The 27138-nt window shown below is 39.5% G+C and overlaps 14 protein-coding genes across 14 annotated transcripts; 9 read left to right on the top strand and 5 right to left on the bottom strand.

Moving 5' to 3' along the window:
• Positions 1 to 150: 150 nt before the first annotated feature.
• On the bottom strand, positions 151 to 555 carry EXP1 (Exp1p; the record flags this gene model as incomplete). Its single annotated transcript, XM_037288306.1, has 1 exon — positions 151 to 555. One exon carries the CDS (start codon positions 553 to 555, stop codon positions 151 to 153), a length of 405 nt encoding a protein of 134 aa, XP_037144201.1.
• Positions 556 to 794: 239 nt separating this feature from the next.
• YFH1 (ferroxidase) lies at positions 795 to 1337 on the top strand (the record flags this gene model as incomplete). The annotated part of the gene is made up of 1 exon (XM_037288305.1): positions 795 to 1337. The coding sequence occupies one exon, from the start codon at positions 795 to 797 to the stop codon at positions 1335 to 1337; it is 543 nt and encodes a 180-aa protein (XP_037144200.1).
• A 298-nt stretch (positions 1338 to 1635) lies between these two features.
• On the top strand, positions 1636 to 1869 carry PBI2 (Pbi2p; the record flags this gene model as incomplete). The annotated part of the gene is made up of 1 exon (XM_037288304.1): positions 1636 to 1869. The coding sequence occupies one exon, from the start codon at positions 1636 to 1638 to the stop codon at positions 1867 to 1869; it is 234 nt and encodes a 77-aa protein (XP_037144199.1).
• A 271-nt stretch (positions 1870 to 2140) lies between these two features.
• Positions 2141 to 5383, top strand: AMS1 (alpha-mannosidase; the record flags this gene model as incomplete). Its single annotated transcript, XM_037288303.1, has 1 exon — positions 2141 to 5383. One exon carries the CDS (start codon positions 2141 to 2143, stop codon positions 5381 to 5383), a length of 3243 nt encoding a protein of 1080 aa, XP_037144198.1.
• A 299-nt stretch (positions 5384 to 5682) lies between these two features.
• CDC43 (protein geranylgeranyltransferase type I subunit CDC43) lies at positions 5683 to 6774 on the top strand (the record flags this gene model as incomplete). Its single annotated transcript, XM_037288302.1, has 1 exon — positions 5683 to 6774. The coding sequence occupies one exon, from the start codon at positions 5683 to 5685 to the stop codon at positions 6772 to 6774; it is 1092 nt and encodes a 363-aa protein (XP_037144197.1).
• Positions 6775 to 6851: 77 nt separating this feature from the next.
• On the bottom strand, positions 6852 to 7745 carry HEM25 (Hem25p; the record flags this gene model as incomplete). Its single annotated transcript, XM_037288301.1, has 1 exon — positions 6852 to 7745. One exon carries the CDS (start codon positions 7743 to 7745, stop codon positions 6852 to 6854), a length of 894 nt encoding a protein of 297 aa, XP_037144196.1.
• A 355-nt stretch (positions 7746 to 8100) lies between these two features.
• On the bottom strand, positions 8101 to 8928 carry LYS5 (holo-[acyl-carrier-protein] synthase; the record flags this gene model as incomplete). Its single annotated transcript, XM_037288300.1, has 1 exon — positions 8101 to 8928. The coding sequence occupies one exon, from the start codon at positions 8926 to 8928 to the stop codon at positions 8101 to 8103; it is 828 nt and encodes a 275-aa protein (XP_037144195.1).
• A 181-nt stretch (positions 8929 to 9109) lies between these two features.
• On the top strand, positions 9110 to 10150 carry PEX14 (Pex14p; the record flags this gene model as incomplete). Its single annotated transcript, XM_037288299.1, has 1 exon — positions 9110 to 10150. One exon carries the CDS (start codon positions 9110 to 9112, stop codon positions 10148 to 10150), a length of 1041 nt encoding a protein of 346 aa, XP_037144194.1.
• A 100-nt stretch (positions 10151 to 10250) lies between these two features.
• NUT1 (Nut1p) lies at positions 10251 to 13577 on the top strand (the record flags this gene model as incomplete). The annotated part of the gene is made up of 1 exon (XM_037288298.1): positions 10251 to 13577. One exon carries the CDS (start codon positions 10251 to 10253, stop codon positions 13575 to 13577), a length of 3327 nt encoding a protein of 1108 aa, XP_037144193.1.
• Positions 13578 to 13725: 148 nt separating this feature from the next.
• Positions 13726 to 18102, bottom strand: INO80 (chromatin-remodeling ATPase INO80; the record flags this gene model as incomplete). The annotated part of the gene is made up of 1 exon (XM_037288297.1): positions 13726 to 18102. One exon carries the CDS (start codon positions 18100 to 18102, stop codon positions 13726 to 13728), a length of 4377 nt encoding a protein of 1458 aa, XP_037144192.1.
• A 1351-nt stretch (positions 18103 to 19453) lies between these two features.
• On the top strand, positions 19454 to 20584 carry ARO2 (bifunctional chorismate synthase/riboflavin reductase [NAD(P)H] ARO2; the record flags this gene model as incomplete). Its single annotated transcript, XM_037288296.1, has 1 exon — positions 19454 to 20584. The coding sequence occupies one exon, from the start codon at positions 19454 to 19456 to the stop codon at positions 20582 to 20584; it is 1131 nt and encodes a 376-aa protein (XP_037144191.1).
• A 515-nt stretch (positions 20585 to 21099) lies between these two features.
• CYK3 (Cyk3p) lies at positions 21100 to 23718 on the top strand (the record flags this gene model as incomplete). Its single annotated transcript, XM_037288295.1, has 1 exon — positions 21100 to 23718. One exon carries the CDS (start codon positions 21100 to 21102, stop codon positions 23716 to 23718), a length of 2619 nt encoding a protein of 872 aa, XP_037144190.1.
• Positions 23719 to 23996: 278 nt separating this feature from the next.
• On the top strand, positions 23997 to 26171 carry NUP84 (Nup84p; the record flags this gene model as incomplete). Its single annotated transcript, XM_037288294.1, has 1 exon — positions 23997 to 26171. The coding sequence occupies one exon, from the start codon at positions 23997 to 23999 to the stop codon at positions 26169 to 26171; it is 2175 nt and encodes a 724-aa protein (XP_037144189.1).
• A 217-nt stretch (positions 26172 to 26388) lies between these two features.
• Positions 26389 to 26964, bottom strand: RPL9A (60S ribosomal protein uL6; the record flags this gene model as incomplete). The annotated part of the gene is made up of 1 exon (XM_037288293.1): positions 26389 to 26964. The coding sequence occupies one exon, from the start codon at positions 26962 to 26964 to the stop codon at positions 26389 to 26391; it is 576 nt and encodes a 191-aa protein (XP_037144188.1).
• Between the last annotated feature and the right edge of the window lie 174 nt (positions 26965 to 27138).

Here is a 27138-nt window from a genome sequence, read left to right as displayed (position 1 = left end):
ATATATTGTATTAAGAAGCCTCGCAGGTGGTTTATTAAAGCCTCAAATTACAACATTCGAAACATGCTACATAAAACTACAGTTTGGCGACTATGATATTGATCTTCTATCGTGGCTTTGTTCATAACGACCCCTTTTTAGTAAATTCTTTCATACAAGCTCCTCATAGGCCTTTTCTTTGCTCCCATCAAACTTCTGCAGTCTTTCGACCTGTGCTCTTTTTTCTTCTTCAGCATCCTCATTGATAAATTCATTCACATCGTAATCATAAGTATTGGGGTCCTCATCGTATTTACCAATGACTCTTTTCTTCAAACCTGTTCTCGAATGGATGTCAAAGTTACGCTCTTTCCTATTAGTCGAAGAAGCGGTCCCAAAACTCTCAGTGTTGCTTGATAACTCAAATTTGACGCCCCTTTTGTCTTTCAAATGTGCATTTGTGCTTCCCCTCTGTTGCTTCTCTACTTTGAAAGTGCCGATACCTGACACAATGGGGAGTAATATGGCAAAAATCACAACCAGTACAAATGCAATCAAAAATGTGTAGAAGTTCATCCTAAAAGTTGTTTTCGGTCCACTTTTCAACGAATACGTAAACTGTTCTTCCCATTGACCACTGATTTTTTCAATATCCAAAACTTAAAGTATCTCGGCATCTCGAAAATTCATTCGCAGGCATATGGGCACAAGTGGAAGGGCAGAAAGGAGTGAAATAGATTTCTCATTTATTACAGCATCCCACATAGCTTTGATTCTGTTCACTGCTTCTCTTCTTCTTCAGAGCTTTTTCAACAATGATGAGGAGGCTAAGTATTATAAAAAACTGTCGTGGCTTTGGCACCAAGCTGTTGCAGCACAATGCTGCACCTGTCGCACGAAGGTCGGTTCGCTCACCTGCCCTTCACTCCTATATATTTGTACCTACGATAGTCAATTGCTCTAGGTCGTTTGCCGTTGGATCCACCGACGGACATGGAATCCCAAAGGAAATTTTACAGCTTTCGGCTGAGAGGTATCAGAAAGAGTCAGACACACTCCTCGAAGCTCTGCTTGACAAGCTAGAAGCACTCAGCGACCGGTACCCAGATAAAATCCCCGATGTCGAGTACTCTCAAGGCGTGATGACACTGGAGGTTGACGAGGTCGGAACCTATGTCATTAACAAACAGCCACCGAACAAGCAGATATGGCTCTCGTCGCCTGTCTCAGGGCCAAACAGATTCGATCTCTACCAAGATCAGTGGGTCTCTCTCAGGGACGACACCAAGCTTCTCGAGATTCTAACACATGAGATGAACGACGCAATACCACAAGAACAGGGCAGTATCTCACTGTGATGGCACGACACGCGGTTTGCAAGGACCAGCGAACGGTTGTGCACCCATATAGCATGCTACTTAGTCACATCGCCGTCATCTTGTTGGCCTATTACCACCTTCTGTACCTTGTTAGAACGTCGTTATTAGCGATTCAGCTTGGCGATTGTTCCAAGGGGCCAGCTTTGCTGTTGATTCCTCATTTTCAAGTATATAAAAAGGAGCGATAACAAGTCATATTATAGTTTACGGCATAACTACGGCATTAATATACCTAACATCGTATAGCACGCCTTGAATCTCATCACGGATTATAGCAATGGCACCAAAATCATTCATCGTTACTCTCAAAGACTCAGCCCCAGACATTGAGGTTGAGAAATTCAAGAAAACGGTTGGAAACCTCGGTGGTTCAATTACTCATGAGTTCTCTCTAATTAAGGGCTACACGGTCAAGTTACCAGAAGAGCTTCACATCAACAAGTTGAAGGACGGCTTTGACTCCATGATCGCTAGTGTCGAAGAGGACAAAGAGGTATCTATCCAAAAGTAGTGTCCAAGTGCCATATTTGGAATGCTAATAGATATGTCTATGATAAGTTGGAGATCTCGATAAGCGCGGGGCGCAGGGTAACACCAAGTTACGGAGCTTTTTTTAGGGGATGGAATATCTATATATAAATAAATGAACATAAGTATAAATACAAGTGTATTACAATGTTGTAATTGTAAATGTCCAAGCGTCAAATGGCGATTTACTGAGAGCAGTTTCAGGTCCAGGAGTGCTGAAACGACCATACATACTTACATATTTAATAGCCAGTATGGGGTATGAAAATATTGGCTACGACCCGCAATTCAAGTCGGTTCAGAGCATTTACGAGAACAGGTTGAGACAGTTTACCGATAATGGCGACTACCGCGATTTGAATTTGCCCAAGTTCTATGACAAGGCACGAATTTCACTGGATGACAAGCACGTGAAGGTGTGGTGGTATCAGGTGGCCTTCGAAAAGGGTTCTTCGCCTGTTTCACCGGACAAGAGGCCCTCTTGGAAGAGTATCATCGATCAGGATAAAGCTGGCAAGCTTGAGTTTCGTAAAGCGTCCATGGGACAGCCATTTGGACCGAGTTGGTCGACTACCTGGTTCAAAGTAGAGTTATCTTTGCCGAGTGAATGGAGAGACTCGTCCGAAAGGTTGGTTTTTGAATGGAATTGTGAGAATGAGGGTGTTGTCATCGATGCAAAGAGGCTAATTCCGGCCACAGCATTCTCTGGCGGCGACAGAAAAGAGTATATTTTGCCCAAAAACGAGGATGGTAAATACTTCTTTTATATCGAAGCTGGAAACAATGGGATGTTCGGTTGTGGTTCTGGTGGCACAATCAATCCGCCTGATGATAATAGGTTTTTTCACCTTAGAAATGCAGATATCGTGTGGCCAGACTGGGAGGCGCGTGCGTTGTATATTGATTATTGGATGTTGACAGATGCTGCAAGAGAGCTTCCTGGGGATTCTTGGCAGAAACACAAGGCTAGGCAAATTGGGAATGAGATTATTGATATGTTTGATCCCAATGACAGGTCTTCAGTAAGCAAATGTCGAGATTTCGTGAAGAAAGAATTTTTTGATAAATTCATTGAATCTGACAAAGTTTATTCTGAAGGGGATTCACAGATTGTGAATAACGTCTTTGCAATGGGTAATTGTCATATTGATACCGCTTGGTTATGGCCGTTTGCCGAAACGAAGCGGAAAGTTGTTCGGTCGTGGTCTTCTCAATGCACAATTATGGATGAATATCCTGAATATCAATTTGTCGCATCGCAAGGGCAGCAGTTCAAATGGTTACTAGAAGAACATTCCGAATTTTTCAATAAAGTACTTATACCAAAGATTCAGCAGTCCCAGTTCTTCCCAATCGGTGGTTCTTGGGTCGAAAATGATACTAATATACCTGGTGGTGAGTCTCTCGCAAGGCAATTCTTCTTCGGTCAAAGATTTTTCTTAAAATATTTTGGTCTAAAATCGACAGTTTTTTGGCTACCTGATACTTTTGGTTATTCATCTCAAATTCCACAAATTTGTCAATTATCAGGCATTGATAAGTTTCTAACTCAAAAATTATCCTGGAATAATATCAACAGTTTCCCACATTCGACTTTTAATTGGGCTGGTATTGATGGTTCTCAATTATTAACACATATGCCCCCAGGTAATACTTACACCGCAAGCTCTCATTTTGGCGATGTATTACGTAGTGCAAAACAGAACAAAACTGCCGAAACTTATCCTTCGGGGTTGATGCTTTACGGTATAGGTGACGGTGGAGGTGGGCCTACAAGAGAAATGCTGGAAAAAATGAGGCGTATCAGATCCATGAGTAATCGCAATGGCAACATTGTTCCTAAGTTGCATGTGGGTAAAACGATTGATGATTTTTATGATGATATATTATCAAAAACTAACAATGGTAAAAAGCTTGCTACTTGGTGTGGTGAATTGTACTTTGAGTTTCATAGAGGAACATATACAACGCAGGCGCTAACGAAAAAATTAATGAGACTGTCTGAGATTAATTTACACGATCTTGAATGGTTGGCAACCAAGGCTTCCATCCTTCACCAAAATTCATATGAATATCCTGTGAACAAAATCAATGATCTTTGGGAAGATGTTTTATTATGTCAATTTCATGATGTTTTGCCCGGATCTTGTATTGAAATGGTTTATAAATATGAAGCAGTACCTATGCTTCAAACTGTTATTGATAAATGCCAATCTTTAATTAAAGAAGCAGTTAAATGTTTGAAAAAACAATCTGAAAACGGCATCTCTGTAAAAACGATTGTTTGGCCGGAACAATTGGAAGTGCCAAAAAAATCAGACTCATTCAGTGGTGTCAATGTGAGCATGAAGGATGACGCGATTGTTTTAGGAAATAGTGAATTGTCAATTGAAATAAGTAAGATGAGCGGATCCATTATAAGCATTATTGATAAAAAAAGTGGCACACAATTTTTAGATCTGAAAAATGGTAGAAATAAGTTGGGTGCCAATCAATTTGTCATTTTTGATGATAAACCATTATCTTGGCAGGCATGGGATACCGAATTGTATTCAGTGAATCAGTATAATTACCTAACAAAGCTGGAGAGCATTAATATTTTGGAATCCAGTAAGTATATAGGTACAGTGGAAGTTGTGATTGCCATTTCGGAAAATTGTAAGATCAGGTCACAAATCTCATTAGCTGCAGTGCAGTCTGGCACTGTCGGAGAAAGCAGAATTGATATAACGACACATGTTGAGAACTGGAATTTGAGAAACAAGTTTTTGAAGGTAGAATTTCCAGTCAATGTTCGGAACGATTTTGCCTCCTATGAGACGCAATTCGGTATCACCAAAAGGCCAACACATTACAACACCTCCTGGGATGTTGCTAAATTTGAAGTCTGTCACCATAAATTTGCTGATTACTCTGAATTTAATAAAGGTGTTTCTATTTTGAACAGTTCCAAATACGGTTTTGCTACGCATGGTAATCTGATGAGACTGTCCTTATTGCGGTCTTCGAAGGCTCCGGATGCACATGCTGACATGGGATCACATGAAATCAAATACTCCATTTATCCTCATCGTGGTCCACTCTCTAGTAAAACTGTTAAACTTGCTCTTGAATTTAACTACAACTATGAGTACATGATATCCGCTGAGATATATGAGGATTTCGAGAACATCATCAAAATTAGAGGGGATTCAAACGTTATTCTTTCTAACATTAAAAGAGGTGAGGATGATCAAGATCTCCATTCCAATTATGCTCTTTCTAAAAAGAGCGATGATTCATCCATGGTAGTCAGAGTATATGAATCCTTGGGTGGTGAATCCAATGCAACTCTGCTCACTTCTTTACCTATATCACGGGTTGAAAAGATTGATAATCTGGAGCTGAAAATCTTGGGTAAGGTAGAATTTTCATGCTGTAAGGAGAATAAAAAAATAAAAGAGATTCCAATCACTTTGAGACCCTTTGAGATTGCGTCCTTCAAACTTTTCTTTTAAAACTCATGCAAGCAATTCTGAATAGGCTAACTTCAATAGAACCAGTGACGCCTGATGTAAGTTGATTGCACTTTGGTATCTCCCATCTAAGCTAAATTCTCTTCTTTTTAAGAACATATAGTTATGTATGTTATTTTTATGATTATTTGAACTCCCGTGAGATGCGCATTTTGATCGAAATTGGAAATGTGGTTAAATGAAATAAAAAGAATAACCAAAAGAGCAGTTTAATGAATTTTCTGGGCTGGCTAGTACGCTGAACGTGCTTTGCAAGGGCCTGTTTGAATGGCTTCATCAGAATGCACACTCAATTTGCTACGGAGAAACATGTTAAATACTTAAAGAGGCATTTGGGCCTATTGCCTTCGTCCCAACAAAGTCATGATGTAAATAAAATGGCAATCATATTTTATTCATTAGTAAGTCTCTCTGCTATCGGTATTGATGTTGCTAAAGAATACGGATCGAGTGCTCAATGGATTTGCAGACATCGAATTGCCCTGGAGTCTTCTGGCTCCAAGGTGGCGCTATCCGGTTTTGTTGGTAGTTTAACGTTGGATATACCGAATACAAACACAGTTAGCCTACCCAACACACTTTTCGCACTGTTGGTATTAAGGCTGCTAAAATGTGATGAGTTCTTCTGCAGTGTGCGAAATAGAGAAACCATATGTGCGTTCGTATCAACTTGCCAGGTCGCGGAGGATGGCTCTTTCACTTCTGTACTGGCTAATAAGCACTTTTTACCTTCACCACTTGATGCAAGTGATCTCCGGTTCTGTTTTATCGCAGTAGAGATCTTATGCTTACTCGGATGTCGAAAGCTGCAGGATTATTCCAAGTACATAAACGTCGACAAATTGATAGCTTACATTCTATCACAGCAATGCGATTCGGGAGGCTTTGGGTCGTATGGTGAACCACATGCAGGATACACTTCGTGTGCTCTTTCAACACTGAGTCTTCTTGAAAGTTTAGCTTGCTTGACTGACGAATTCAAGGAATTGACACTGCTATGGCTGGTGCATCGACAAGTTTCAGATGAGGGCTGCATGCAATTGCAATGTAAGAATCCATTCTTTGACGAAGAAGATCATGGTGGATTTCAGGGCAGAGAGAATAAATTTGCCGATACATGCTACGCTTTTTGGTGTTTGAATTCAATGAATATATTACAGTTCAATACGAGCGCTACACTAGGTACTTTCGAATCAGCAAAAATGTATTTGTTGAGTAGAACACAAAATACAATTATTGGTGGTTTCAGCAAGAATGACGTTGATGATCCAGATCTTTATCATACCTGCTTAGGGGTGGCGGCACTCAAACTTATAGAAGGTACATTCAATGGTGTCCTTTTCCTGCCTAGTGCCATAGATGTGTCTTCCTAACAAGAGGACAAATAAATAAGTTTGTGATGTACTATTCCGGAAATAACTATTTACTGTATCATTAATGAACAAAATATTTACATGAATCTTTTGATAATTTCTTCATAGATACCCCACGCAATACCTGCACTCAAGGCTTTTCTGGCCAATCTCATACTTAACCCACTAAAAATCGTGAAAAATCCTTCGTGTCGTATTATTTGGTCAAGACTACCAAAGAAGCTCCTGAATTTTGAAGGCTCTAATTGCATTCTTGTCTTGATTGTATCGAAAGGAGCTGTTATTGTTGTTGCTAAACTGGCTGAGAAAATAGCACTAAGTGCATTGACTGTTGTAGATGTGTAAGTAGTGAAATTTCCATCTATGTCTTGATTAATCATTCGACTTGGCAGTATACTTGGCAAAATAGTCTTGGTTTTCTCATATAATAACACATATATGCCAGAGTAAGGAGCATCTCTCAAGCATGTAGGACCGAAGCCTCGAAAAAATCCCTTGATGCCCTCTTCTTTATAAATATGACGAGTTGCTTCTCCAAGGCTAGTGTATTTGTAAAAGGTTGACTCGTACCTTACCTTGAGGACAGTGATTGGCATGGTAAAATATCCTACAAGTCCTCTGGCTAGAGCTCCTGTCAGTAAATTTTCATACATTTGCAGTTGTGGTAGTCTGCTACTCTTGTTCAATGTAAACTCGGATCCTTTATTCGATGCCAATGCTACTCTCATCATGTGCAGACTTGAAAGATACAGTGCACTACCCACGGAAGTCCTGATTGCAGAAGATACGGTTCCCCTCCATAATTCAATTGGACTATTAAGCTGACTGATTATGGACCATATAGATGTGGTTTTACTTTGTTGGATCCTTGTCTTCAGCAGATCCAAAGGTTGCAACGTAATCGCAGCAGAAAGTCCACCAAAGAAACCACCAACCAGATGAGACCTAGTTTTGGAAAAGCCTTCAGACATTTACAGGTCTGTTCCCAATGTTTCAGATTCTATATTTTCTAATTTTGTACCAAAGTAAGCTCAATTCCATTGCGTATATTTTTCCCCTTCAAGAAGAGTTTTTGCCGCTATTGATTCAGCAAGGTATTTTTAAACAGTATTAATGCTAATGTGATTTCCTATAGAACTGTAAGAACTTTGTTTCTCATCGAGACCAAGTGCTGTGTAACTAAGTAATGCTTATAAATTCACAGAAATAGAGTGTATGGGTATTTGGTATTGCCTAGAGCGACGTTGCGGGAGCACCTCAGGGAAGAAAGATAATACTGAATATGAGCACCCTTGAGTCTATTGGATGTTGAGGGATAAACATGCGCTAGGTACACTCCTTTTCTTTCTCTATGTGAGAGGTAAAGTACTTGATCAAATCATCTAATGTTAACTTGTAAAATTTTGGGGGCATTGTCAAAAAACGTTCTGTGGCGCTGCTTGTATAATGGCATACAGTGACTACTTCCTCCTTTTCTGGCTCTAACCATTGGGAATAGAACGTAACCGACGTATTGTTTATTGTTCTGTGTATGACAGCTGGTGATTCCAGAATTCGAGGTTTACCAAAGTCGATCAGCGATAAATCGCAATTAAGTCCACAGCCTACTAGCTTTGTGTAGCATTCTTTCAAAGACCATAAATAAGAAAACAATTCTCGCTTTTCATTATATTGACTACATGATTCCAACTGTTCGTACTCCATGGTTGAAAATATGGCACGAAACACATCTATATCTTGATCGTTAATGTAGTCTTGTTTGGATGCAATATCAATCCCAACGTCTACAGTCTCGCCAGCAGTTTTTACGAGATATTGAACGACATACTGCTGGCCGTTCGACATACTGAACGCAATAGAATGGTCATTATCGAGGTAGGGTTTACCGAATGTACCATACTTCAGGCATAATTCATTCATTGTTGTGCTGGAAGCAACACTGCACCCAAATGTCTGTAATAAGGCATTGGATAGTGATGCATTTCTGGCAGTAGAGATTCGCTTGCTCAGTATTTTCCTCTGAACCTCGAAAGGAAGAAATCGCAGTGCTTCTTCAAATGTATAAGGATCATCAAGGTTCGAATTCTGGTAGTCAACCAGTAAAACACCACTCCAAATCTCACTGGACTGCAAATCAGAGAAAAGATCCTCCATACAGAAGTCAGGCACTGGTTCTTTTCATTGCCGTTGTTTTGCCCACCATCAATCTCATGCGATTGAAAATCCAGTGATCTTTGTAAGGAAATCCGACATTACATCCACTAGAAAGATGTTAAAAGATATAATATACGGGAAGGTTAACACAACTGATCTGTGAAGAATTTTTAGACTATCTATGAGTACTGTTCAAAAGGATAGAAAGCAACTTCTTGAGTCTGCGGTATCGTTTTTGAGTGACCCCAGCATAAAGAATGCTCCTTTGACGAAGAAGGTAGAGTTTCTACAAACAAAAGGTCTCTCGCAAGAGGAGGTGGAGGCAGCCTTGCGACAATCGCAGGACCAATCTAAACCGGAAAATTTAGCAGATAATACCCAGTGGAGTGCGGTTCCAACGAGGAATGATTATGTTTACGAGGCTGTACCACCGCCATTACCGCGCCGCGATTGGAAGGATTACTTCATAATGGCATCCGTCTCAGCAGGTCTAATTTACGGTGTATATGAATTTACGAAAAGGTATGTGGTACCAAATATCTTGCCAGAATCTAAAAGCAAGTTGGAGCAAGATAAAAAAGAGATTCAGGACCAGTTTTCCCGTGTGGATAAAGTGCTGGACGCCATTGAGCAAGAGCAAGAAGCATTCAGAGTTAGAGATCAGGAGAAACTTGCTGAATTGGATGTTACTCTTGGGCAGTTGAAGAAGTGTCTTGAGTATACAACAAGGACAAGGGAAAAAATGGAGGATGACTTTAGAATGCTTAAACTGGAAATGACAAACTTGCAAAACTCTATCGATAAGTTTATTATAAAGAAGGATAATAGTGCAGCATTAGAAAAAATCAACAGTGAGTTGAACTCCCTCAAAAGTCTCATCAAAAACTCTGGATTTGCAGAAGGCTCCCATGGAAGTAGTGCTGAAAGCTTGGGAAGAAATAAATCGCCCATACCTAACAATGCTGTCCCAAGCGCTGATTCTATACCTTCAGCTGCGGATATCTTAGCAAAGCTCAACATGAATAAGAAGGATAAGAGTATTGATTCCAATGAACCTGCGTGGAAGAAGGCAAGAGAAGAATCTTTGGGGTCAAGTACCTATTCTATTCCAGAATGGCAGAAGAGTCCCTTGAATCAGGTTACAGTGCCCAATTGGCAACACACCTTAGAGCAAGCTGAAGAAGAGCAGGAAAAAGCAACAGAAACTCAACAATCGGACTGATTGAAGCTGAATATGATATTCCTTTATGTATTATTTAGTTTAACTACACAGTTATGATCATGTGATCGGAGTCTGCTCGTTAGCTGCATGTTTTTCAAATATGAAAGCCTTGATTGAATATGAGATCAATAGGCAAGATATTGACACACACAGCAGTATAGGTTTATCTAGTAGGATTTTCAGTGACTGTGGGATGGAATTTGAGAGTGTAAGTAAGCTGGCATTGCGATGCGCTGATCGACAAATCGCAGCAGCCGACTTTTTGAATCTGTACAAAGAGTTTTACAACGAGAAAGTTACAAACAGACTTGAACATGCAGACACGCCGAACGATGACTCTGAGTTGTCTAATATATGTAGCACATTGGCTTCAGATTTTGTTGAGCTTTTGACCACTCATGACCTACTCATATTGGCTGATTATGCAGTTGAAGTGCTGTTTGTTAACTACAACTCCAATTTGGTGCGCTGCTTTTTGCCGCACATGTATTCAATTGAGAACATTTCCATGTTACAGCACTTTCTCTCTCATTCCTGCTCATTTTTTGCAAATTTAACTGATGCGATTGTGATAGACCAAGTATGTGCCGATTTATCAGATTCCATATTGCCTAATATACTGAGTACCAATGCCACTGGTGGTAATAACCTTATAATTGCAAGAAGTAAACTTTTGCACGACATTCTAGCATGCATTCCATCCAATGTAACAATCTCATCGGATAGTGTCAGAGATAATTTGCATGAACTGACATCTCAGTTGTCAAAAATTAATAAGCTTTTATTCAAAAAGCTGAATTATATTATAGAATCCAAACTAGTCTTCAAGGACGCTCAAGTCTCTTTGAAAAGAGATTCTACACATGAAGCAATCAGCTCGCCATCGATAACCTCACCCCAGTTTATTGCGAGTCCCTTTTCGATGGCAAAAAATACAATGACCAAGGGTAACAATAATTTGAAATATCAGGATATGAAACTGCTTCGATATTTTAAGAATATTTGGTTGAATAACAAAATTTTCAATTGGGAAACGGGCCACCCCGAATATCTTCAGAAATATGCATCAATTGCATCCTCTGTATTTCAAGAGTCACATATTAAATTACAACCCTTCGATCTGGCTATTGCTGACTTAATAGAAACATCATTTACTTGTTTTGCACAATTTGTGAGTAATAAGCAATACCATCAGTCAAATTCATATTTCAGCTTACTTGAAAGACAGTGGATCATATTTATAACAAAGCAAATACCGCTATTAGTACTGCAACATGTCCCGGAGAGCCCACAAATCGTTACAACCGCTTTGGATAATATTGACGGTAAAGTCATGAAGTCCATTAGGACTTATTACTCAGAGAAAGATGACTTCAAGAATAGAAACGAAGATTTATTTGATAATTATCCATCGACAAGCCTCGATATAAGGCATGATTTCATTAAAAATTTGATCCGACTTAATTTGCAATCACCAAATGTAATAATGAAATATCTTAGAGAAGATCAAATGATAGATGTCAAAGCATTACTGGTCACTGATGACTTGGTACTTAAGAATTCACAAGGAGTCCAAGAGGTTGTGAAGGATATCGACAGCTTTATTTCTACATCTTTAGATTCTCTAGAAGTGGAACTTATTGGGAACTCCGCTAGTGAGAATTGCGATGGAGTGCAGCAAATTCTAAATGATTTTGAGAACATATCGCCAACAAAGCAAAAGGAGCTTTCACATTGTCTTATAAGCATGTTGGATGATGCAACAAAGAATCTCGACTTCAATCGTGTAACAAAAATATGTGCTCTTCTTTCGTTTAACTTTTCTCATTCCTTGACATCTATGCTGGCTTTTGTCACACCTTCGAAAGTATGTGAGATCTTAATGCGATTCGTCGATAAAACATGGCAAACGTCTGTCGATGTGAAGAGAAAAGAATTCGGTGATTCTGAATTTGAAACAATGAATATTTTTTTATCATTTAGCTGGTCCTTACTTCTGCTTATTGTGATTGCGCAAACTTACGACTTTTCACTAATAAATGTAGCTGTGAAATCTCCTCACTTGCGGACACAGGATTCATTCACATTGCTATTTATCTCAAAGCTCACTGAGATACCCGATGTGTTTTCGTTAGACCTAGAAAAGCCCAATGATAAGGAGATACAAATGGCATCCAATCTAATGGTGGAAAATTGGTTGAAAGATCTGTTCATAAATGGATCTATTTCGGACTCATTACTGCAAAGCATCAACGCTAAGCAATTATCTTTGCTAGTGCCATTCATCTTTAAACAAATATTGTTAGGCTTTGAAGTTGGCTCGATTAATAAGGTTTCCGATGTGGTCGGTGGTTTAGAATACTTTTTGCAGCCTTTCATGTTAATCGGACTCATAAAAGTAGTTTATTGGCTGGAGCAGTATTTGTGTTCACTTAAAAGTGATACCATTTCTGATGGGCTAATCGAGAACATCTTCATGCTGTTGAATGTTATTTTCAATCCAAGTTCCCTGAACGAGGATTCCGCATCTTTTCATAGTGCCGTTTTAAGGCTAAATGCAACGAAATTATTAAAAGTACTGAGAAGATTTCGTGTACAGTCGCAGTCAAATTATGGGATATATTCATCGGAAGCTACAGGTAATCCCGATTTGGAGCTGTTAATCAAAAAATTCTTGACCGTTTTACAAATTTCTCCGAACTACAACATTGACCCCCGAATTTTGAATACAGAAAATGATTATCCCCAGAAACATTTGGGATACTCTAGTTTTTTAATACTCAATGAGACTCCAATCAACAAGATTATGACCAATCAAATAAACTCATTTTGGAATCTTCATAGCAGTACCTATTATAATCTGGACTATTTGAACTATATCATCGATTTGGTCACACCTCGTTATTTTCTAGTTGATGTTTTCCGCACGTTAGAATACAAACTTGCCACCTATGGTGTCCCAGGAACAAGAAATAAGATTATTTCGGTAGAATCGGAGAGCGTATTAAACTATTTTTTTTACTTTCTGGTTTTGAATGATATCAAATCCCCTGCAGATGCACTCGAACTGTTATCACTGATGGATAGCAATTCAGCAAACAGTATTGTTGATGGAGCGTATTTGAAACTGGAGGGTTCTCCAAAGCAGGAGACTGCGCCAGATGATGACTTTGACATGCTGTTTGGAGAAAACGACACCAGCATACAGGGCGCTGAGGATTTACCAGTATCTCAACCCAATAACGAAATACAAGCAAATCAAGATACCATTGTACCTATCCGTAGGTCATTTGGTTTGATTATTCATGAAATGAAAAAGAATTATGAATTGGCTGTATCCTCGGGCGACGTAAGCAAAGAGAATTACGATAAAATTTGCAAATATCATGAAAAATATTTACAAGTATTAAAAAGTTGCAATTTTTAATGAAATGCGTCTTAATGCGAGAATATATAGACAATCGACGTAATTAGATAACTCAGGAAGAGATGCGGATCTGTTTGAGTAAAAATTGTTCATGAAAATTCTTTAGTGGTCTAGAGAACGAAACACCATTCAAGAGACGTGCTGTAAATTATTGTTTGAGCTCCATGTTGACCTCATCACTATGTGCTTCGATTGTCTTTATCTTTTTATCCATAGTTTTACCTTCCATGACAACTTGTTGAACATGCTCCTTCTGCTTGGCTCTATCTCTCATTCTTTCTTCAATTGTGCCACGAACCAATAATCTGTAGACCGTAACCTGTCTAGTCTGACCTAGTCTATGAGCTCTATCCATAGCTTGAGAATCTATGGTTGGATTCCAGTCCGAGTCGTAAAAAATAACTGTATCAGCAGCAGTTAGATTAATACCGAGTCCACCTGCTCTAGTGCTTAGAAGAAAAACAAATAAATCAGGAACTGTTTGCCAGTCATGAACCAAGTCTCGGCGGTCTTCCAGTTTAGAAGATCCATCTAGACGAATATGTTTGTATTGTCTGTAAGTCAGATACTCTTCCATTAAGTCCATCATTTTTGTCATTTGAAAATAAATTAGTACACGATGGCCACCTTTTTTCAGATCAACTAACATTTCATCCAGCTTTTTCAATTTCGCAGACTCTGTAATGAATCTATCCATAGATGGCATGGATATATACGAGGAGAAGAATTTATTGAGGGCTGGTGGATGCAATTCAGATACAGGGAATTTTTCCACAGGAATACCTTTGGTGATATGCATGTTGTATTGGGTTTCCACTGGGATACCTGAAAGTGCCGTAGACATCACAGGATCAAAAAGCTCACGCTCCACCTTTCCTGATACGTTACTACATCCTTTGACGTCGATAGATATTGGTGCAGCAGAAGCACCAGGGTGGAATGCAGGATGTAGTGAGTTCAAGTACTGTTGAGTGTATACTGACTCTTTAATATTCAGAAGTGAGCTGAGAACGCCATCTGTTGTGATTTTCCCAAGATTTTGAACGCGTTTTAGTTTATCCACAACTGGTATCTCATATCTAGGGTTAAAATTCAAATCACCCTCATATAACAAAGATAATCTTTCAGGAAGTGGCTCTTTTTCACGAGAGAAATCTAGTATTCTTTCGACTAAACTCTTGTTCAAGATTTCAGCAAACTTTGAAGATGCGAGGCCTGTTAATAATGACAACGTTTGTGTGAGTTCTTTATTAATATTAGGATTTAGTATATTCATTGTATGGTTCACTAATTTAGCAGCTGCGGTGATTGAATTTTCGTAATTGGGCAGCAACAAATCATCGTAAATCAAACGAGGTAAATGGAATTTAATTGGATTTTTGGTGGAATAAAATACATCTGCTATTTCACCATTTTTACCTGTAGCACCCGCTCTTCCAAAATCAACAAAACGGAACGGGGATGATACATCTGCTCTTTCAAAAAGATCCGGATGATTGCAGACCTTTCTGAACTGCATGACCGTATTAATTAAATTTTGATCAGAGGCATCATCATTACCTGCCGCATTTTCAATTGCATCATAAGCTCCCGAAATTTGAGATTTTAGCACTTGATATAATTTGGCTTGACGTTGGGTTAAATCGCAAAGAACATCAATTTCAATCTTATCACCTAATTCTGATTGGACATTTCTCTTGACACGCCTCAACATGAATGGTTTCAAGATCATATGTAAACGACGCAGTTGTTGCTGATTCAGTTTTGTGTTAGCTTCTGCATGTGACTCGATGTCTCTCGAGAACCATTCGTTGAATTCGTCGTGGGAATCAAAAAGTGATGGCATTATAAAATGAAGCAACGCCCATAGTTCTTGCATACTATTTTGAATTGGTGTACCGGTCAACAATAATCTGTTACGACAGTGGAAACTTAAAAGATTCTTCCAACGTGAAGATTGAGATGATTTAATTGCCTGAGCTTCATCCAAAATCATGTATTGCCATTTCATCTTCTGTAGATATCCAACATCAGAAACTACCATTTGATAAGATGTAACCATTACGTGGAATGGAGAGTCCTTTGTGTATCTGAAATTCTTTCTGTCCCAAAATCTTCTTAAAATTTTACGATCGTTAGCATTCCCCCAATATGGTAGGATTTTGAATTGTGGAAGAAATTTTGTGATTTCATTAACCCAATTATGCAAAGTTGATGCTGGAGTTACAACAAGGAAAGGCCCCCAATTATTATTGTTCTCGGCTAAATGGGCTAAAACAGAAATGGATTGGACAGTTTTACCTAATCCCATTTCATCAGCCAAAATACCATTAATACCTTGGTCATATAAGTTGGCCAGCCAGTTTAAACCTTTCAATTGATACTCTTTCAATGTACATGCTAAAATTTTTGGTTGTTCAATGGTAATTTCACCCAAAGAAGTAGGATTTTGAAAATTTAATTCTTCACCGTTTGCATCATCATCAAATTGTTTGGTTTTAGCTCTTGTTTCAGCTAAAGCGTTTGATGCGTTTTGAGCAGCTTTAATCCTTAATTGCTCATCATCTTCATTGTCAAAATCAATGTTATGGAATTCATTTTTATTGGCTTCAGTATTATCAAGATCGATACCATCATGACCAAGATCCATTGAGTGAGCAAGTTGACTGTCTGACATAGTACCCTCGAGTTCATTTGTTTTTATTTTTCTACCGATGAAATGAGAATATAATTCTGTTTGTGTCAACAAGAAATTTAATTTTTTTGCTTGTCTCTTATTCTCTCTGACCTCTTCCTCTTTTCTTGCCTGTTCAATTGCTTCCTTCTCAGCTTTTTTCTTTAAGTCTCTTTCTTCACGTTCATTTCTTTTCCAGAAACTAGCCATTTCTCTTATACCCCTTCTCGCTCTAGTCTGAAAATCCTTTACTTGCTTGAAATTTCTAAATTGCCATTTTCTTGCTTCCCTTGCACATAATGATGAAGTTTTCTTGAAATTTGCAGCTCTAATGGATTGCATTTGCTGAACAAGACGAGCAACCTTCGCTGAATCTTTACGTGCCATATCTTTCCATATAGTAAATAGAGTATTATCATAATGACGTTGAATTGCACGTGCTTCTTTTGCTGTCATTCTTAATCCATAAGTTGGTAATCCGTCCTTTGTTTCAGAATTTATATTTGACGATGCCAATGAATTTACTTCAGCAAACAGATTGCCATTTACTGCACCATTTTTAGCTAAAATTTTCCTTTTCTTACTTGCTGGTGACAAGGATCCTAATTGATCGTCTGGATTACTCTTGGCCGCTTCTTCCAATGCGGCAATTCTTTTAGCTTCATTAATTAATCTTTTCAATTTTTTTACATGAAATTGTTTTAGAGTAATCTTGAGTACTAATTTACTATCCAATGGATTGTATTCAATGACTGTTGAGTTTGTAAATCTTCTCTTTTTAGCCTTTGCACTTCTGTTCTTATTACACATTTTTATCAACTCACGGACAATTCTTGATCTTTCACTGTCTAGGTTCACATTCTTATTTTTTTTGCCTGAACCCTTCAATCTATTTTCATCGTCTGGTGAAAAGTCTTTATCATTATCATCATACTCGTCGTCCTCAGCAATCGGTATCTCTTGATCAATCATTTCTTCTTCTGCATCATCAACAGAAGTTTTGTCATCTTCACCGCCAGCAAGATCGTCTTCTACATCATCGGGCTCTTCGTGTTCCTCACTGTGATTTTCTTGATCTTCAGTGACGCTTTCGCCTTCATCTATTATCCGATCATCCTGCTCATTCTTTGGCGACACATCGTGCGTGTCCTCCTCCTGTAATTTATTACTATTATCATCACCAGACTGAACATCAGCGTCCACCACCTCGGCAAACTTCCGTTTCCTTTTCAAATTTTCAACGTTCTCGTCTGGCTCCTGTGCTGATACTTCCTGAGTAACAGTTCTCTTGGCCCTACGCTTTCTTTTCTTCTTGTCTCCGTCGTTGGCAGTACCATTATGGTGCTCCCGGAGTGTGCCACCGTTCTCCTGTTGTAATTGTTGTTGTTGCTCCTGCAGCTCCTGCTGGTGCTGGTGCTCTTGTTGTTGGAGCTGCTGCTTCTTCAATTGCTCTTTGCGTTGCTTCTCGTTGATCTCTTCCACCAAAGCAGCTTTATACTCCTTGTACTTGCTGTACGAGTTCCACTCCTTCTGAATAGCATTCATATCTTTGTACAGTTTTCTGAAGCTCTCGTCATTTTGTGACCAGTCCTTGGACTGGTTGTTCCACTCAGATATCAGCTCAAATTCCTGGAAGTTAATGAATTTCCAGTCCTGATACCCATGTTCCAGCAAATCTCTCTGACTTATCACATCAAAATCCCGATTCAGTCTCTCTACAAACCTCTCTCTGTCTCGCTGTGTGCTCTCACTTCCCCCATTGGCCTTAACCACAGTTTCGCCAGAAGACGGTGTTGATGCCCTCCTTACGATATCCTTGTCCTCCCTGTTGAGTAATGACGCTAACGACATTGTTCACCTGCTCGGACAACCACTACTAACTACCGATCACGGTATATCAATAACCTAATACAATGCAAGCTACTGTTGAATGCTACTGCTATAGCTAGCTACTAATACATGCAATATGTTCTTAGATAATAATAAATACTGTGCGCAAGAGTAGTGTTTAAGATAAATTTACCTTGTTGTATATTTTTACGTCCCGGCTTTCGTCTTGTCTCCCCGTTGTCCTCCAACTTCCACTCCACCCACCTGGGGCTTGTCGTTCTTCTTGTTGCACTTCAAATCACTCAATAGGAGCAGGATCAAGCAAGCATTGAAAGCCTTTCGGTTCGAAAAAAAAAAAAAAAAAACTAAACTGAAAAATTTTTACACTGATCGCAACTGACTGCGACCATCTACTAAGTGCGTGTATCCAGCATCCCGTGCAATTGCCCACTATAGATCAAGGCTCGCGCACCGTCACCACTCATGGGCACCTTGCTTTTGTGTCGTCCTTGTCAAGTTCAAGAGGTTTGACGTGACATTCTCTCAACTGTAGAAAGATAAGGGGAATGAACCAACATGTAAGAAAAGAGACACCGGCGCAGATGCGAGAATATCACGTTAGTATGCCCTACACGCTGCACAACGTACAGGAGGACTGTCAAGTGTCTGTCACCCTCTGTGTCTTCTTTTACTTTTCTCTACTTCCCTGTCTTTTCTCTCTTGCCGGAAGAAACTTGTTTTTCACTTTATGATAAGAAGGCATATCGAGTGCTGTGTCGCACAAACAGCGTATTGTCGTGTATAACCCATTGCGGCATCTCAGGCCACCGCCAGCGTCTTGTTGGCCTCTTGAATGGAGTCGCAAGAGATGGCACTAGCGCAGCTAGCCGTCTCTCCATCCCTTTAAGCGACAGATGGCAACTCGTACTGCTGTGCGGAGGGTTGCCCGGCCGCAGAGTGCAGCGTGATGAATAAATTTGGTAATGTAAAATTGCATTTTCAGCGGAGTTGGAAACCAAATGGGCTTGAGAAACGTTTCGGAAGCATTCGGGAAAACTGCACGTGACTACAGCGTGACAACCTTGTGGCACTTTTACTGCGCGGTAAGCCGAACGCGAACAGTGTGAGAATGGGAACCGCTTGAGAAACAGTTTGGAAATGGCGAAAGTTAGGGTTAAAATGTCGCGATGGACGAACTTTTTGTGATCTCCGGCGTAACTTGACGATGATGTGAAAAAGTTGAAAAAGTGGAAACTCAGTCATCGGGCAGGACAGGTATGTGGTCACAAGAAGGAAGACAAGTACTCAGAGACCTCAGATAAAGTGCTATTGTGTTGCTTGAACAGGACACTGTAATCATTGGGAGCTGAAGATGTCTACGTTTGGTTATATATTCCGTGTAACCACCTATGGTGAGTCGCATTGTAAATCTGTCGGCTGTATTGTGGACGGTGTGCCTCCCGGAATGACGCTGACCGAGGAGGATATCCAACCGCAGCTGACCAGAAGAAGACCTGGGCAGTCAAAGCTTTCGACGCCAAGGAATGAGAAAGATAAGGTGGAAATCCAGTCTGGTGTGGAGTTCAAGAAAACTCTTGGTACGCCGATTGCGATGCTGATCAGGAACGAGGACCAAAGGCCACACGACTACAGCGACATGGACAATTTCCCTAGACCCTCGCATGCGGACTACACGTATTTGGAGAAGTACAACCTGAAGGCATCCTCTGGCGGGGGGCGTGCGTCTGCAAGAGAGACCATCGGGCGTGTTGCCGCGGGCGCAATAGCTGAAAAGTTTTTGGCACAGGTGTCAAACGTGCAGATAGTCGGGTTTGTCACCCAGATTGGGTCTATCAAGATGAACAGAGATCCGTTCGATCCCAGTTTCCATCATCTTTTAAACACTATCACAAGGGAGAAAGTCGATTCCGCGGGGCCCATCAGATGTCCGGATCCAAACCTGGCCGGCGGCATGGTCAAAGAGATCGAGAAATACAGAGGCAATCAAGACTCTATTGGGGGGGTTGTTACTTGTGTGGTGAGAAACGTGCCAACGGGACTTGGCGAGCCTTGTTTTGACAAGTTGGAAGCGCTGCTCGCCCACGCGATGTTATCTATACCTGCCTCAAAGGGTTTTGAAATTGGTTCTGGTTTTGAAGGTGTTTCTGTCCCAGGCTCGAAGCATAACGATCCATTTTACTTCGACGAGGAAAAGCAAAAGCTAAGAACAAAGACCAATCACTCCGGTGGTATACAAGGTGGTATCTCCAATGGAGAAAATATCTACTTCTCGGTAGCGTTCAAATCTGTTGCAACAATCTCTCAAGAGCAGGAAACTGCTGATTATGACGGTAAGCCAGGTGTTTTGGCAGCAAAGGGAAGGCACGATCCTGCAGTCACGCCAAGGGCTATCCCAATCGTTGAGGCAATGACAGCATTGGTCTTGGCAGATGCTTTGCTAATTCAAAAATCAAGAGATTTCGCTAAGAGTGTTACCCACTAGTTGGTAAGCGATTGAAAATTTTCATTTCGAAATAAATTTAGTATTAATGTATTCACTGCCATATAATAAAATAAAATGCTCGGCTCACCCTGCTACACATGTTCTTGTTTCCTTGGACTGCTTTGCATTTCAACGCTTTCTCATTTTGTTTACTTTTTTACATTTTTTTGGAATGGCTGGGCCGGGCATATCTATTATTTTAACGGATCAAAACGAAAACTATACTGAAAAATAAAATTAAGCTTCTGTATTCGCAAACATGAAACAGCTATCCAATACCATAACTGCCTGCCAAATTTGCAGAATTCTATCTTTTTATTTATTTTAGTACAGATAGTGTTATTTTAACTTGAGAGTGTTTTTTAGGATCATTCGCTACATGTTAGTAACGCCAGTCAAGGATTAGGATCAATCCACTCACTCAAACTAATTACTTCCAACTATTTCATAACACTCTCTTGCTCGTTTCTACACCTGCACAATTATAACACTTACTATAGTCATTATCAGGAGATATGTCTGTCAGCGTACAACAATTAGCACCACCCTTCAAAGTCAAAGCAAGATATGGTTGGTCAGGTCAGGCAAGGGGTGACCTAGGCTTTTTAGAGGGTGATGTCATGGAGGTGACTAAAATTACTGGCGATTGGTTCTACGGTAGACTTTTAAGAAACCGTAAATGTTCTGGCTACTTCCCAAATAATTTTGTTAATGTTTTGGGGGAAAAAATGAATCAAAACAATGCAAATGAAACTAAAGTCTATTCAAAGTCTCAACCTACCTCTCCTGTAAAGGTTGTAATTCCACCAATTCCTGCTAGGTTAAACCCTCGCTCTTCAGTTTCGTCATCTTCGTCATCTTCGTCTCTTAGAGATGTAAAGAAAAAAGATTCGAGCATGTACAAGATTTCGCAGCATCACTCAACACCAAACTTACCTGAAGTACATGTGCACGATAAACTTGATTATGGGAGGTACAAGAATACACGGACAAAAAAGAGAACCTCTCCTGAATTTAATCGCTATATTAACGAAGCAGATAACATCCCTCCTCTTCCTCCGATCCCATGTGCCGACAAGCATCATGGCAATCTTACACAACAAAAGATGCCTAAATCTTCCTCCCTTAACGATGTTTCTACAACACGAAGTGCAAGGGATCCTCGCATAAGTCATAATGGTCTTCAAGCTTATAACGGTGATAGAAATTACTATTACTCTCCTTCAAAGAGGTCATCAGTAACTGATGATTCAAATTCAAGTGATCTATTCTCTAATTCTAAATATATGGACGGTTCTACCACTAGTAGCGAAGATAGTTTCGCTCTTATGAGTGATTTTAGTGCCACAAGTGCGGGCAGTTTAGCAAGACATAGATTTGCTCAATCTTTTTCAGATTCCCTAGAAAGATCTCAAACATTTTCCTCATTAGAGTCAATAAATTCGGGATCTGGAAATGGTAAAATGGGTGGAATTCTAAGGAAATTAATGCCAAGAGGGCATCCAAATTACTCAAATTCGCCGAACAGTCCAATTTCACCTACAGCAGAATATCCAAAACTCCCAGATATTCAAAATTTGAAAATAACTTCCACACACGATGATGCCCGTGACTGGTTGACAGTCAAAGCCCAACTTAATAGATCACGATCATTAACAAAATACGAAAAACACCCTAGGTATATCAGAGTTCTAGAACAAAATCACGACCTGGTTTTACACCCCCAAGATGCCGTCAGTAATGGGCTCAATACGAATGAGGTCAGATATAATGGTCAACCTGGTCTTATCGACATAGAACTTGCAGGTTTGAACTTGGAATATATTGACGATATGACTAGAAAAAGATGCATCAAAGATGGATCGATGACCCTAAGCACTTGGTCACAAACCACTTTTTCTGCAAGATATTCTACAACTGCAGAAACACTAAGAGGTATATACATTTTCTGTGCCGAGACCTTCGAACTAGTTGACGATAATGGTGGTACAGATTTTTCGAAACCACCTAGAGACTTGGAAAAAATTCTTTACAGCAGACACTGTACCCCGTTTCAGCTAACATGTCTCTTCAAAGAGCTCTCGAAGGCATTGGGAATAACATGCGAGATGGTATACGGTTTTTTAAAGACGCCTGTTAATGACAATAGCGATTACAAATACAACCATTGCTGGTTGCGTGTTTTAGTCAACAAAGAGTGGAGATTCATTGATATCATTTTGGGTAATATATCTAATCCTATTCATGAGTTCGTGAACAACAAAAAGATAACAAAGGCAGAAGACGATTATTTCCTGGTTGAACCACTACAATTCATCTACACACATATTCCGCAAAGAGAATATGAACAGCATATTATTCCAAGCATTGATAGATTATCAGCATTATACTTACCTTTAGTTTTTCCATCTTTTTTCAAATACGGTTTGAGTCTCTACAAATTCAGCACAGCTCTGAGCTATCTTGAAGATTCTGAAATTTACGAATGTTCTTTGGAAATTCCAAGCGATGTTGAACTTTTCGCATCTGTTGTTGTATCCACAGATGACGTTCAAAGGAAGCATTCATACGGGAAGATGGAACTGGCTTTAGTACAAGTAAAAAGCCACAAATCCGATAGCACACGCAGAATTGCCGTGGTTAAAGCAGTCCTGCCTCCTGGTGTCAAAAAAGGTTCCCTTTACCTTCATGCCGGGTTAAGAGGCGAACAAACTTCTGTCGTGAACGTTCATCCATTGAGCATGATGGTGCCTTTGTATCATAGCGGCACGGAAATGAAGTATGAGTTCACTGTTAGAAAACCATCAGAGAGTATTCAAAAAGTTGAAATGTATATTGTTGAGCCTCAGAATAGGTACCTCTTTCAAAACAACGAATATAACTTCGAAATCATTCAAAAATCCTTCGATGGAATAATTTACGAGCGTTCATCGCCCACAAGAAATCGCAGACAACCAATGATCATAAAGGCACCCTCTGGAAAGAGATACGAATTTGAGAAGAATGATCCACATTTTGCATACGGTACATCCAGGACAACTATTACTGTGAAAGAGCCGGGTATCTGGAAAGCGCTCGTGGCTGCCGATTCAGGTTGCGGATCGTGTACCTTTGCTGAATGGCTATGTCTATGAAGGCCATATAATACTAAGCTTATCTTTAATATTAAACGATAGAAATAAATAATCAATAGGTTAATACTCAACTTTTCAATATGTGTTCGACATGATCCCCCCACTGATACTTCAGGATTTGGTGTGGGCACTTTGGACGGTCTCTTGAAAATAAATGTGTATTATGAAATTCATTAAGAACATCTAACAAGAAAGATGACTGCGGAAAAACAGAACACGCTTGATAAAGACCAATTGGGCATTATCTGACCCACTTTCAAGTTGGTTCGTGGTGTAAGATGGAGATTGACGGCCCTAAAGACGTTGACTTTTTTTTAAAATCAGCAAATACTTTGAAAGATTTTGAAATTGAAGGGCTTGATGGGAAGACGCTCCCTGATCCTTTCAACATCATAAAAGAATTTCGCTCAATCGCAGGGGAGGCCTCTCTCAAGTTTTCCAAAACTGATTCGGAGGCTAGTCTTGATTGGGAGCTAGAAGCTAAACTATGGCATATACTAGAGTTACTATTGAACTATAGAACGTCAGATCACGATCTGGATACAATTGATGTGCATCCATTCAATTCTAATGCTGTCATGGAAAAGGAGCTTTTGCAAAAAAATAGGGAACTTTACCAGATTTGGATTGTTATCGTTTGGATTCAGGACAACATGAAACCGGTTGAAAGACCCTCCAATCTTCCGACTTCAAAATGGTCAAATACAATAATTAGTGGTGGACTAAAAAGTTGCGATCTAGACTTTCCTCTACGTGACTCCGAGGCAGAGATAGATCCAAGGGATAAAGAAGAAGATAATGTTTTTTTTCGGTATCTTTTTGAGCTGCTAATTGCAGGAAAGTTCGAGGAGGCCATAGAAGCATGCGGACTTACAGATAATTTAACGATGAGCATGATATTAACTGGGATGCAAGAATACATGGACCCAAACATAGACACACAGCTAGGTGACGAGCTTGAGACTCATCAGGGGATTAAAAAGCATGCATTATGGAGAAGAGCAGTTTTCTCTCTTTCACAGAACCTCGAACTGAGTTCTTATGAACGTGCAATTTACAGCTTTCTGGCAGGTGATATACCGCCTGACAAAGTATTGGCTACTTCAAGCTGGGATTTAGCACTTTTATTCTATTTGAACAAAATCTTACAGACTGAAATTGAAAACTACCTGTTACAAAACAACAAAATCGAAAAAGGTGAACTAATACTTGGAGGTCTATCTTCACAATCGCCAAGCATTCAAAACGTTCTAGATATAATATCTGCTAGATATGAAAGTGAAAGCGAGCATCCATTGAGAGTATTGATTGCGGCAGTAATATTGGATACATTGCCATCCGTTCTTCATTCCTCAGTCGAAGTGCTGCTAGATATTATCAAAGGTGTTACCACTGAAGACTATCTGGGGGAGAACCCTTATCTGTTAAGGGTTGTGACGCACATAAGTATCGTATTGGATATCATATCTCCAGGATTTGTGTCTTCATCAGACAAATCGAAACTTATTACTGCCTATGTTAGCATAATGAAATTACGTGGCCTATACGAAATTATTCCTATATATATCAGTTTCTTAGAGGAAGAAGATATCATAGAAGCGTTTTCATTCATTCTTTCCACGTTGAAACATCCAGAGATTAGGACTAAACAAATTGAAATCGCAAATTTCCTCAAGTTGCCTACTTCAAATATCCTCAGAAAAACGACACAACGAGTCTTTATGGAAACAGAAGATGATTATACTCCAAAAGGTGAAATAGAAGTTACAACTGTTGTTTCAGAAGTCGACAAGCACTTGATCCTCGGCGTTGAATGGCTGATTGAAGGCAAACTTTATATTGATGCTATGGATTCAGTAATTGCTCTATCTAGAAGATTCCTGTTGAATGGTAGAATAAAATCGTTGGAATACTTTATGGATCATAACAATATCGAGAATCTGATAAAAAATTATGATTTGGAGAAAATATCCAATCGAATTTTTGCTGATGAAGGAGATGATAAGACAAAAGAACTCTTAGATTATAGATTATTGATTGATGAACTAAAAAAGCATGAAGAATGGCAAAAAATCGTAGGTTTACTAAACTCTGAATCCAACATTCCCTCATTAATAGAAAAATTCCAAGAGTATTCCAGAGGTACGCATGATTTGATAAAAGGCTTTCTAGTTGAACTCTCGGAATTGGAGAGTCATGCTGATAAAGACATTTTTTTCGAGATAAGAGCTCTGTATACCCCTTATTTGATTATCGAACTTCACAAGGGATTAGTTGAAGCGGCAAGTCTATTAAGAATACCTACCTTTATTAAGGATGCTCTAAACATTGCCAATTTAGTAGCGAACGAAGCCGATAAAATATATCTCTTGTTTCAATCAAGCGGTAAATTGAAAGAGTATCTACGTCTTGTTGCTCGTACAGCAACTCTCACAGGGTCAGATTTTTTATAATTTAAAGATTTTCTTCTAATTCTGTAATTTTGTTCATTTAAAAATCTGTACTATAGAGAGAGAAGACTTCAAGAAGAGCGAATGAGTTTTTTTTACAATCCTTCGAATGTCTTTTCGTACAAACAAAATAATAAAATTATAAAATTAGCATTAAAGAATTTGAGGATTTGAAGATAAACTACCTATATGATACAGTTAATATAGTTTATAGATTTGCTTATTCTTCTTCAGCAATGACACCCTTCTCAGAGACGTAGATACCATCCAAAAATTTACGGATATCCTTGTTTCTGGCACGACAGATTTGCTGAATGTCGGCAGCGTTTTGAGAAACGTCTTCGACTGAGTTACCAGATAGAACAATTTCGTCCTTCTGGTTGGCGGAGAATTCAATGTCGACACCTTCTCTAACTGGAACTAATCTGACCTTCTTGTCACCCAAATAGTTTCTGATTTCGACAAACTTCTTGCTGTCCTTGTCAACAACGTTGACGTTGATTGGGAAATGCGCGTAAACATATCTCATCTTGTACTTGTAACCCTTGGTGACACCAGTGATCAAGTTGTCAACCAATGACTTAACAGTTCTCAAAGCAGCAACATGCTTTCTGTCACCGTTGTGAACAGCAACCTTGATTTGCTTGCTGCTGAGCTTGGTGAAAGTAACATCGATGTGCTTCAAGTTTTTGACCAAAGTACCTCTTGGACCAGTGACCTTAACAACTCTGGATTTGATGTTAACGGTAACGCCTTCTGGGATTTCAATGAATTGCTCAGTTTGGATGTACTTCATTGCGTCGCTGCTTTAGTCTTTTCACTGCCTCCTATCACAGTACTAAACTCTATGTAATCTAACCCTATCACCATATACCAATCCAATTACTCTGGCCATCATCCTCTGCAGCTACGGTTCCAATCTGGCTGGAAAGTTTCCATGCGCAAACGTCCAGATCTGCGTCCTTCACGA

Source organism: Zygotorulaspora mrakii, chromosome 4 (assembly GCF_013402915.1).
Source record: "Zygotorulaspora mrakii chromosome 4, complete sequence".
Lineage (NCBI taxonomy): Eukaryota > Fungi > Ascomycota > Saccharomycetes > Saccharomycetales > Saccharomycetaceae > Zygotorulaspora > Zygotorulaspora mrakii.
Note: the sequence above shows the minus strand (reverse complement) of the source record. Positions and strands in the feature narration are given on the sequence as shown.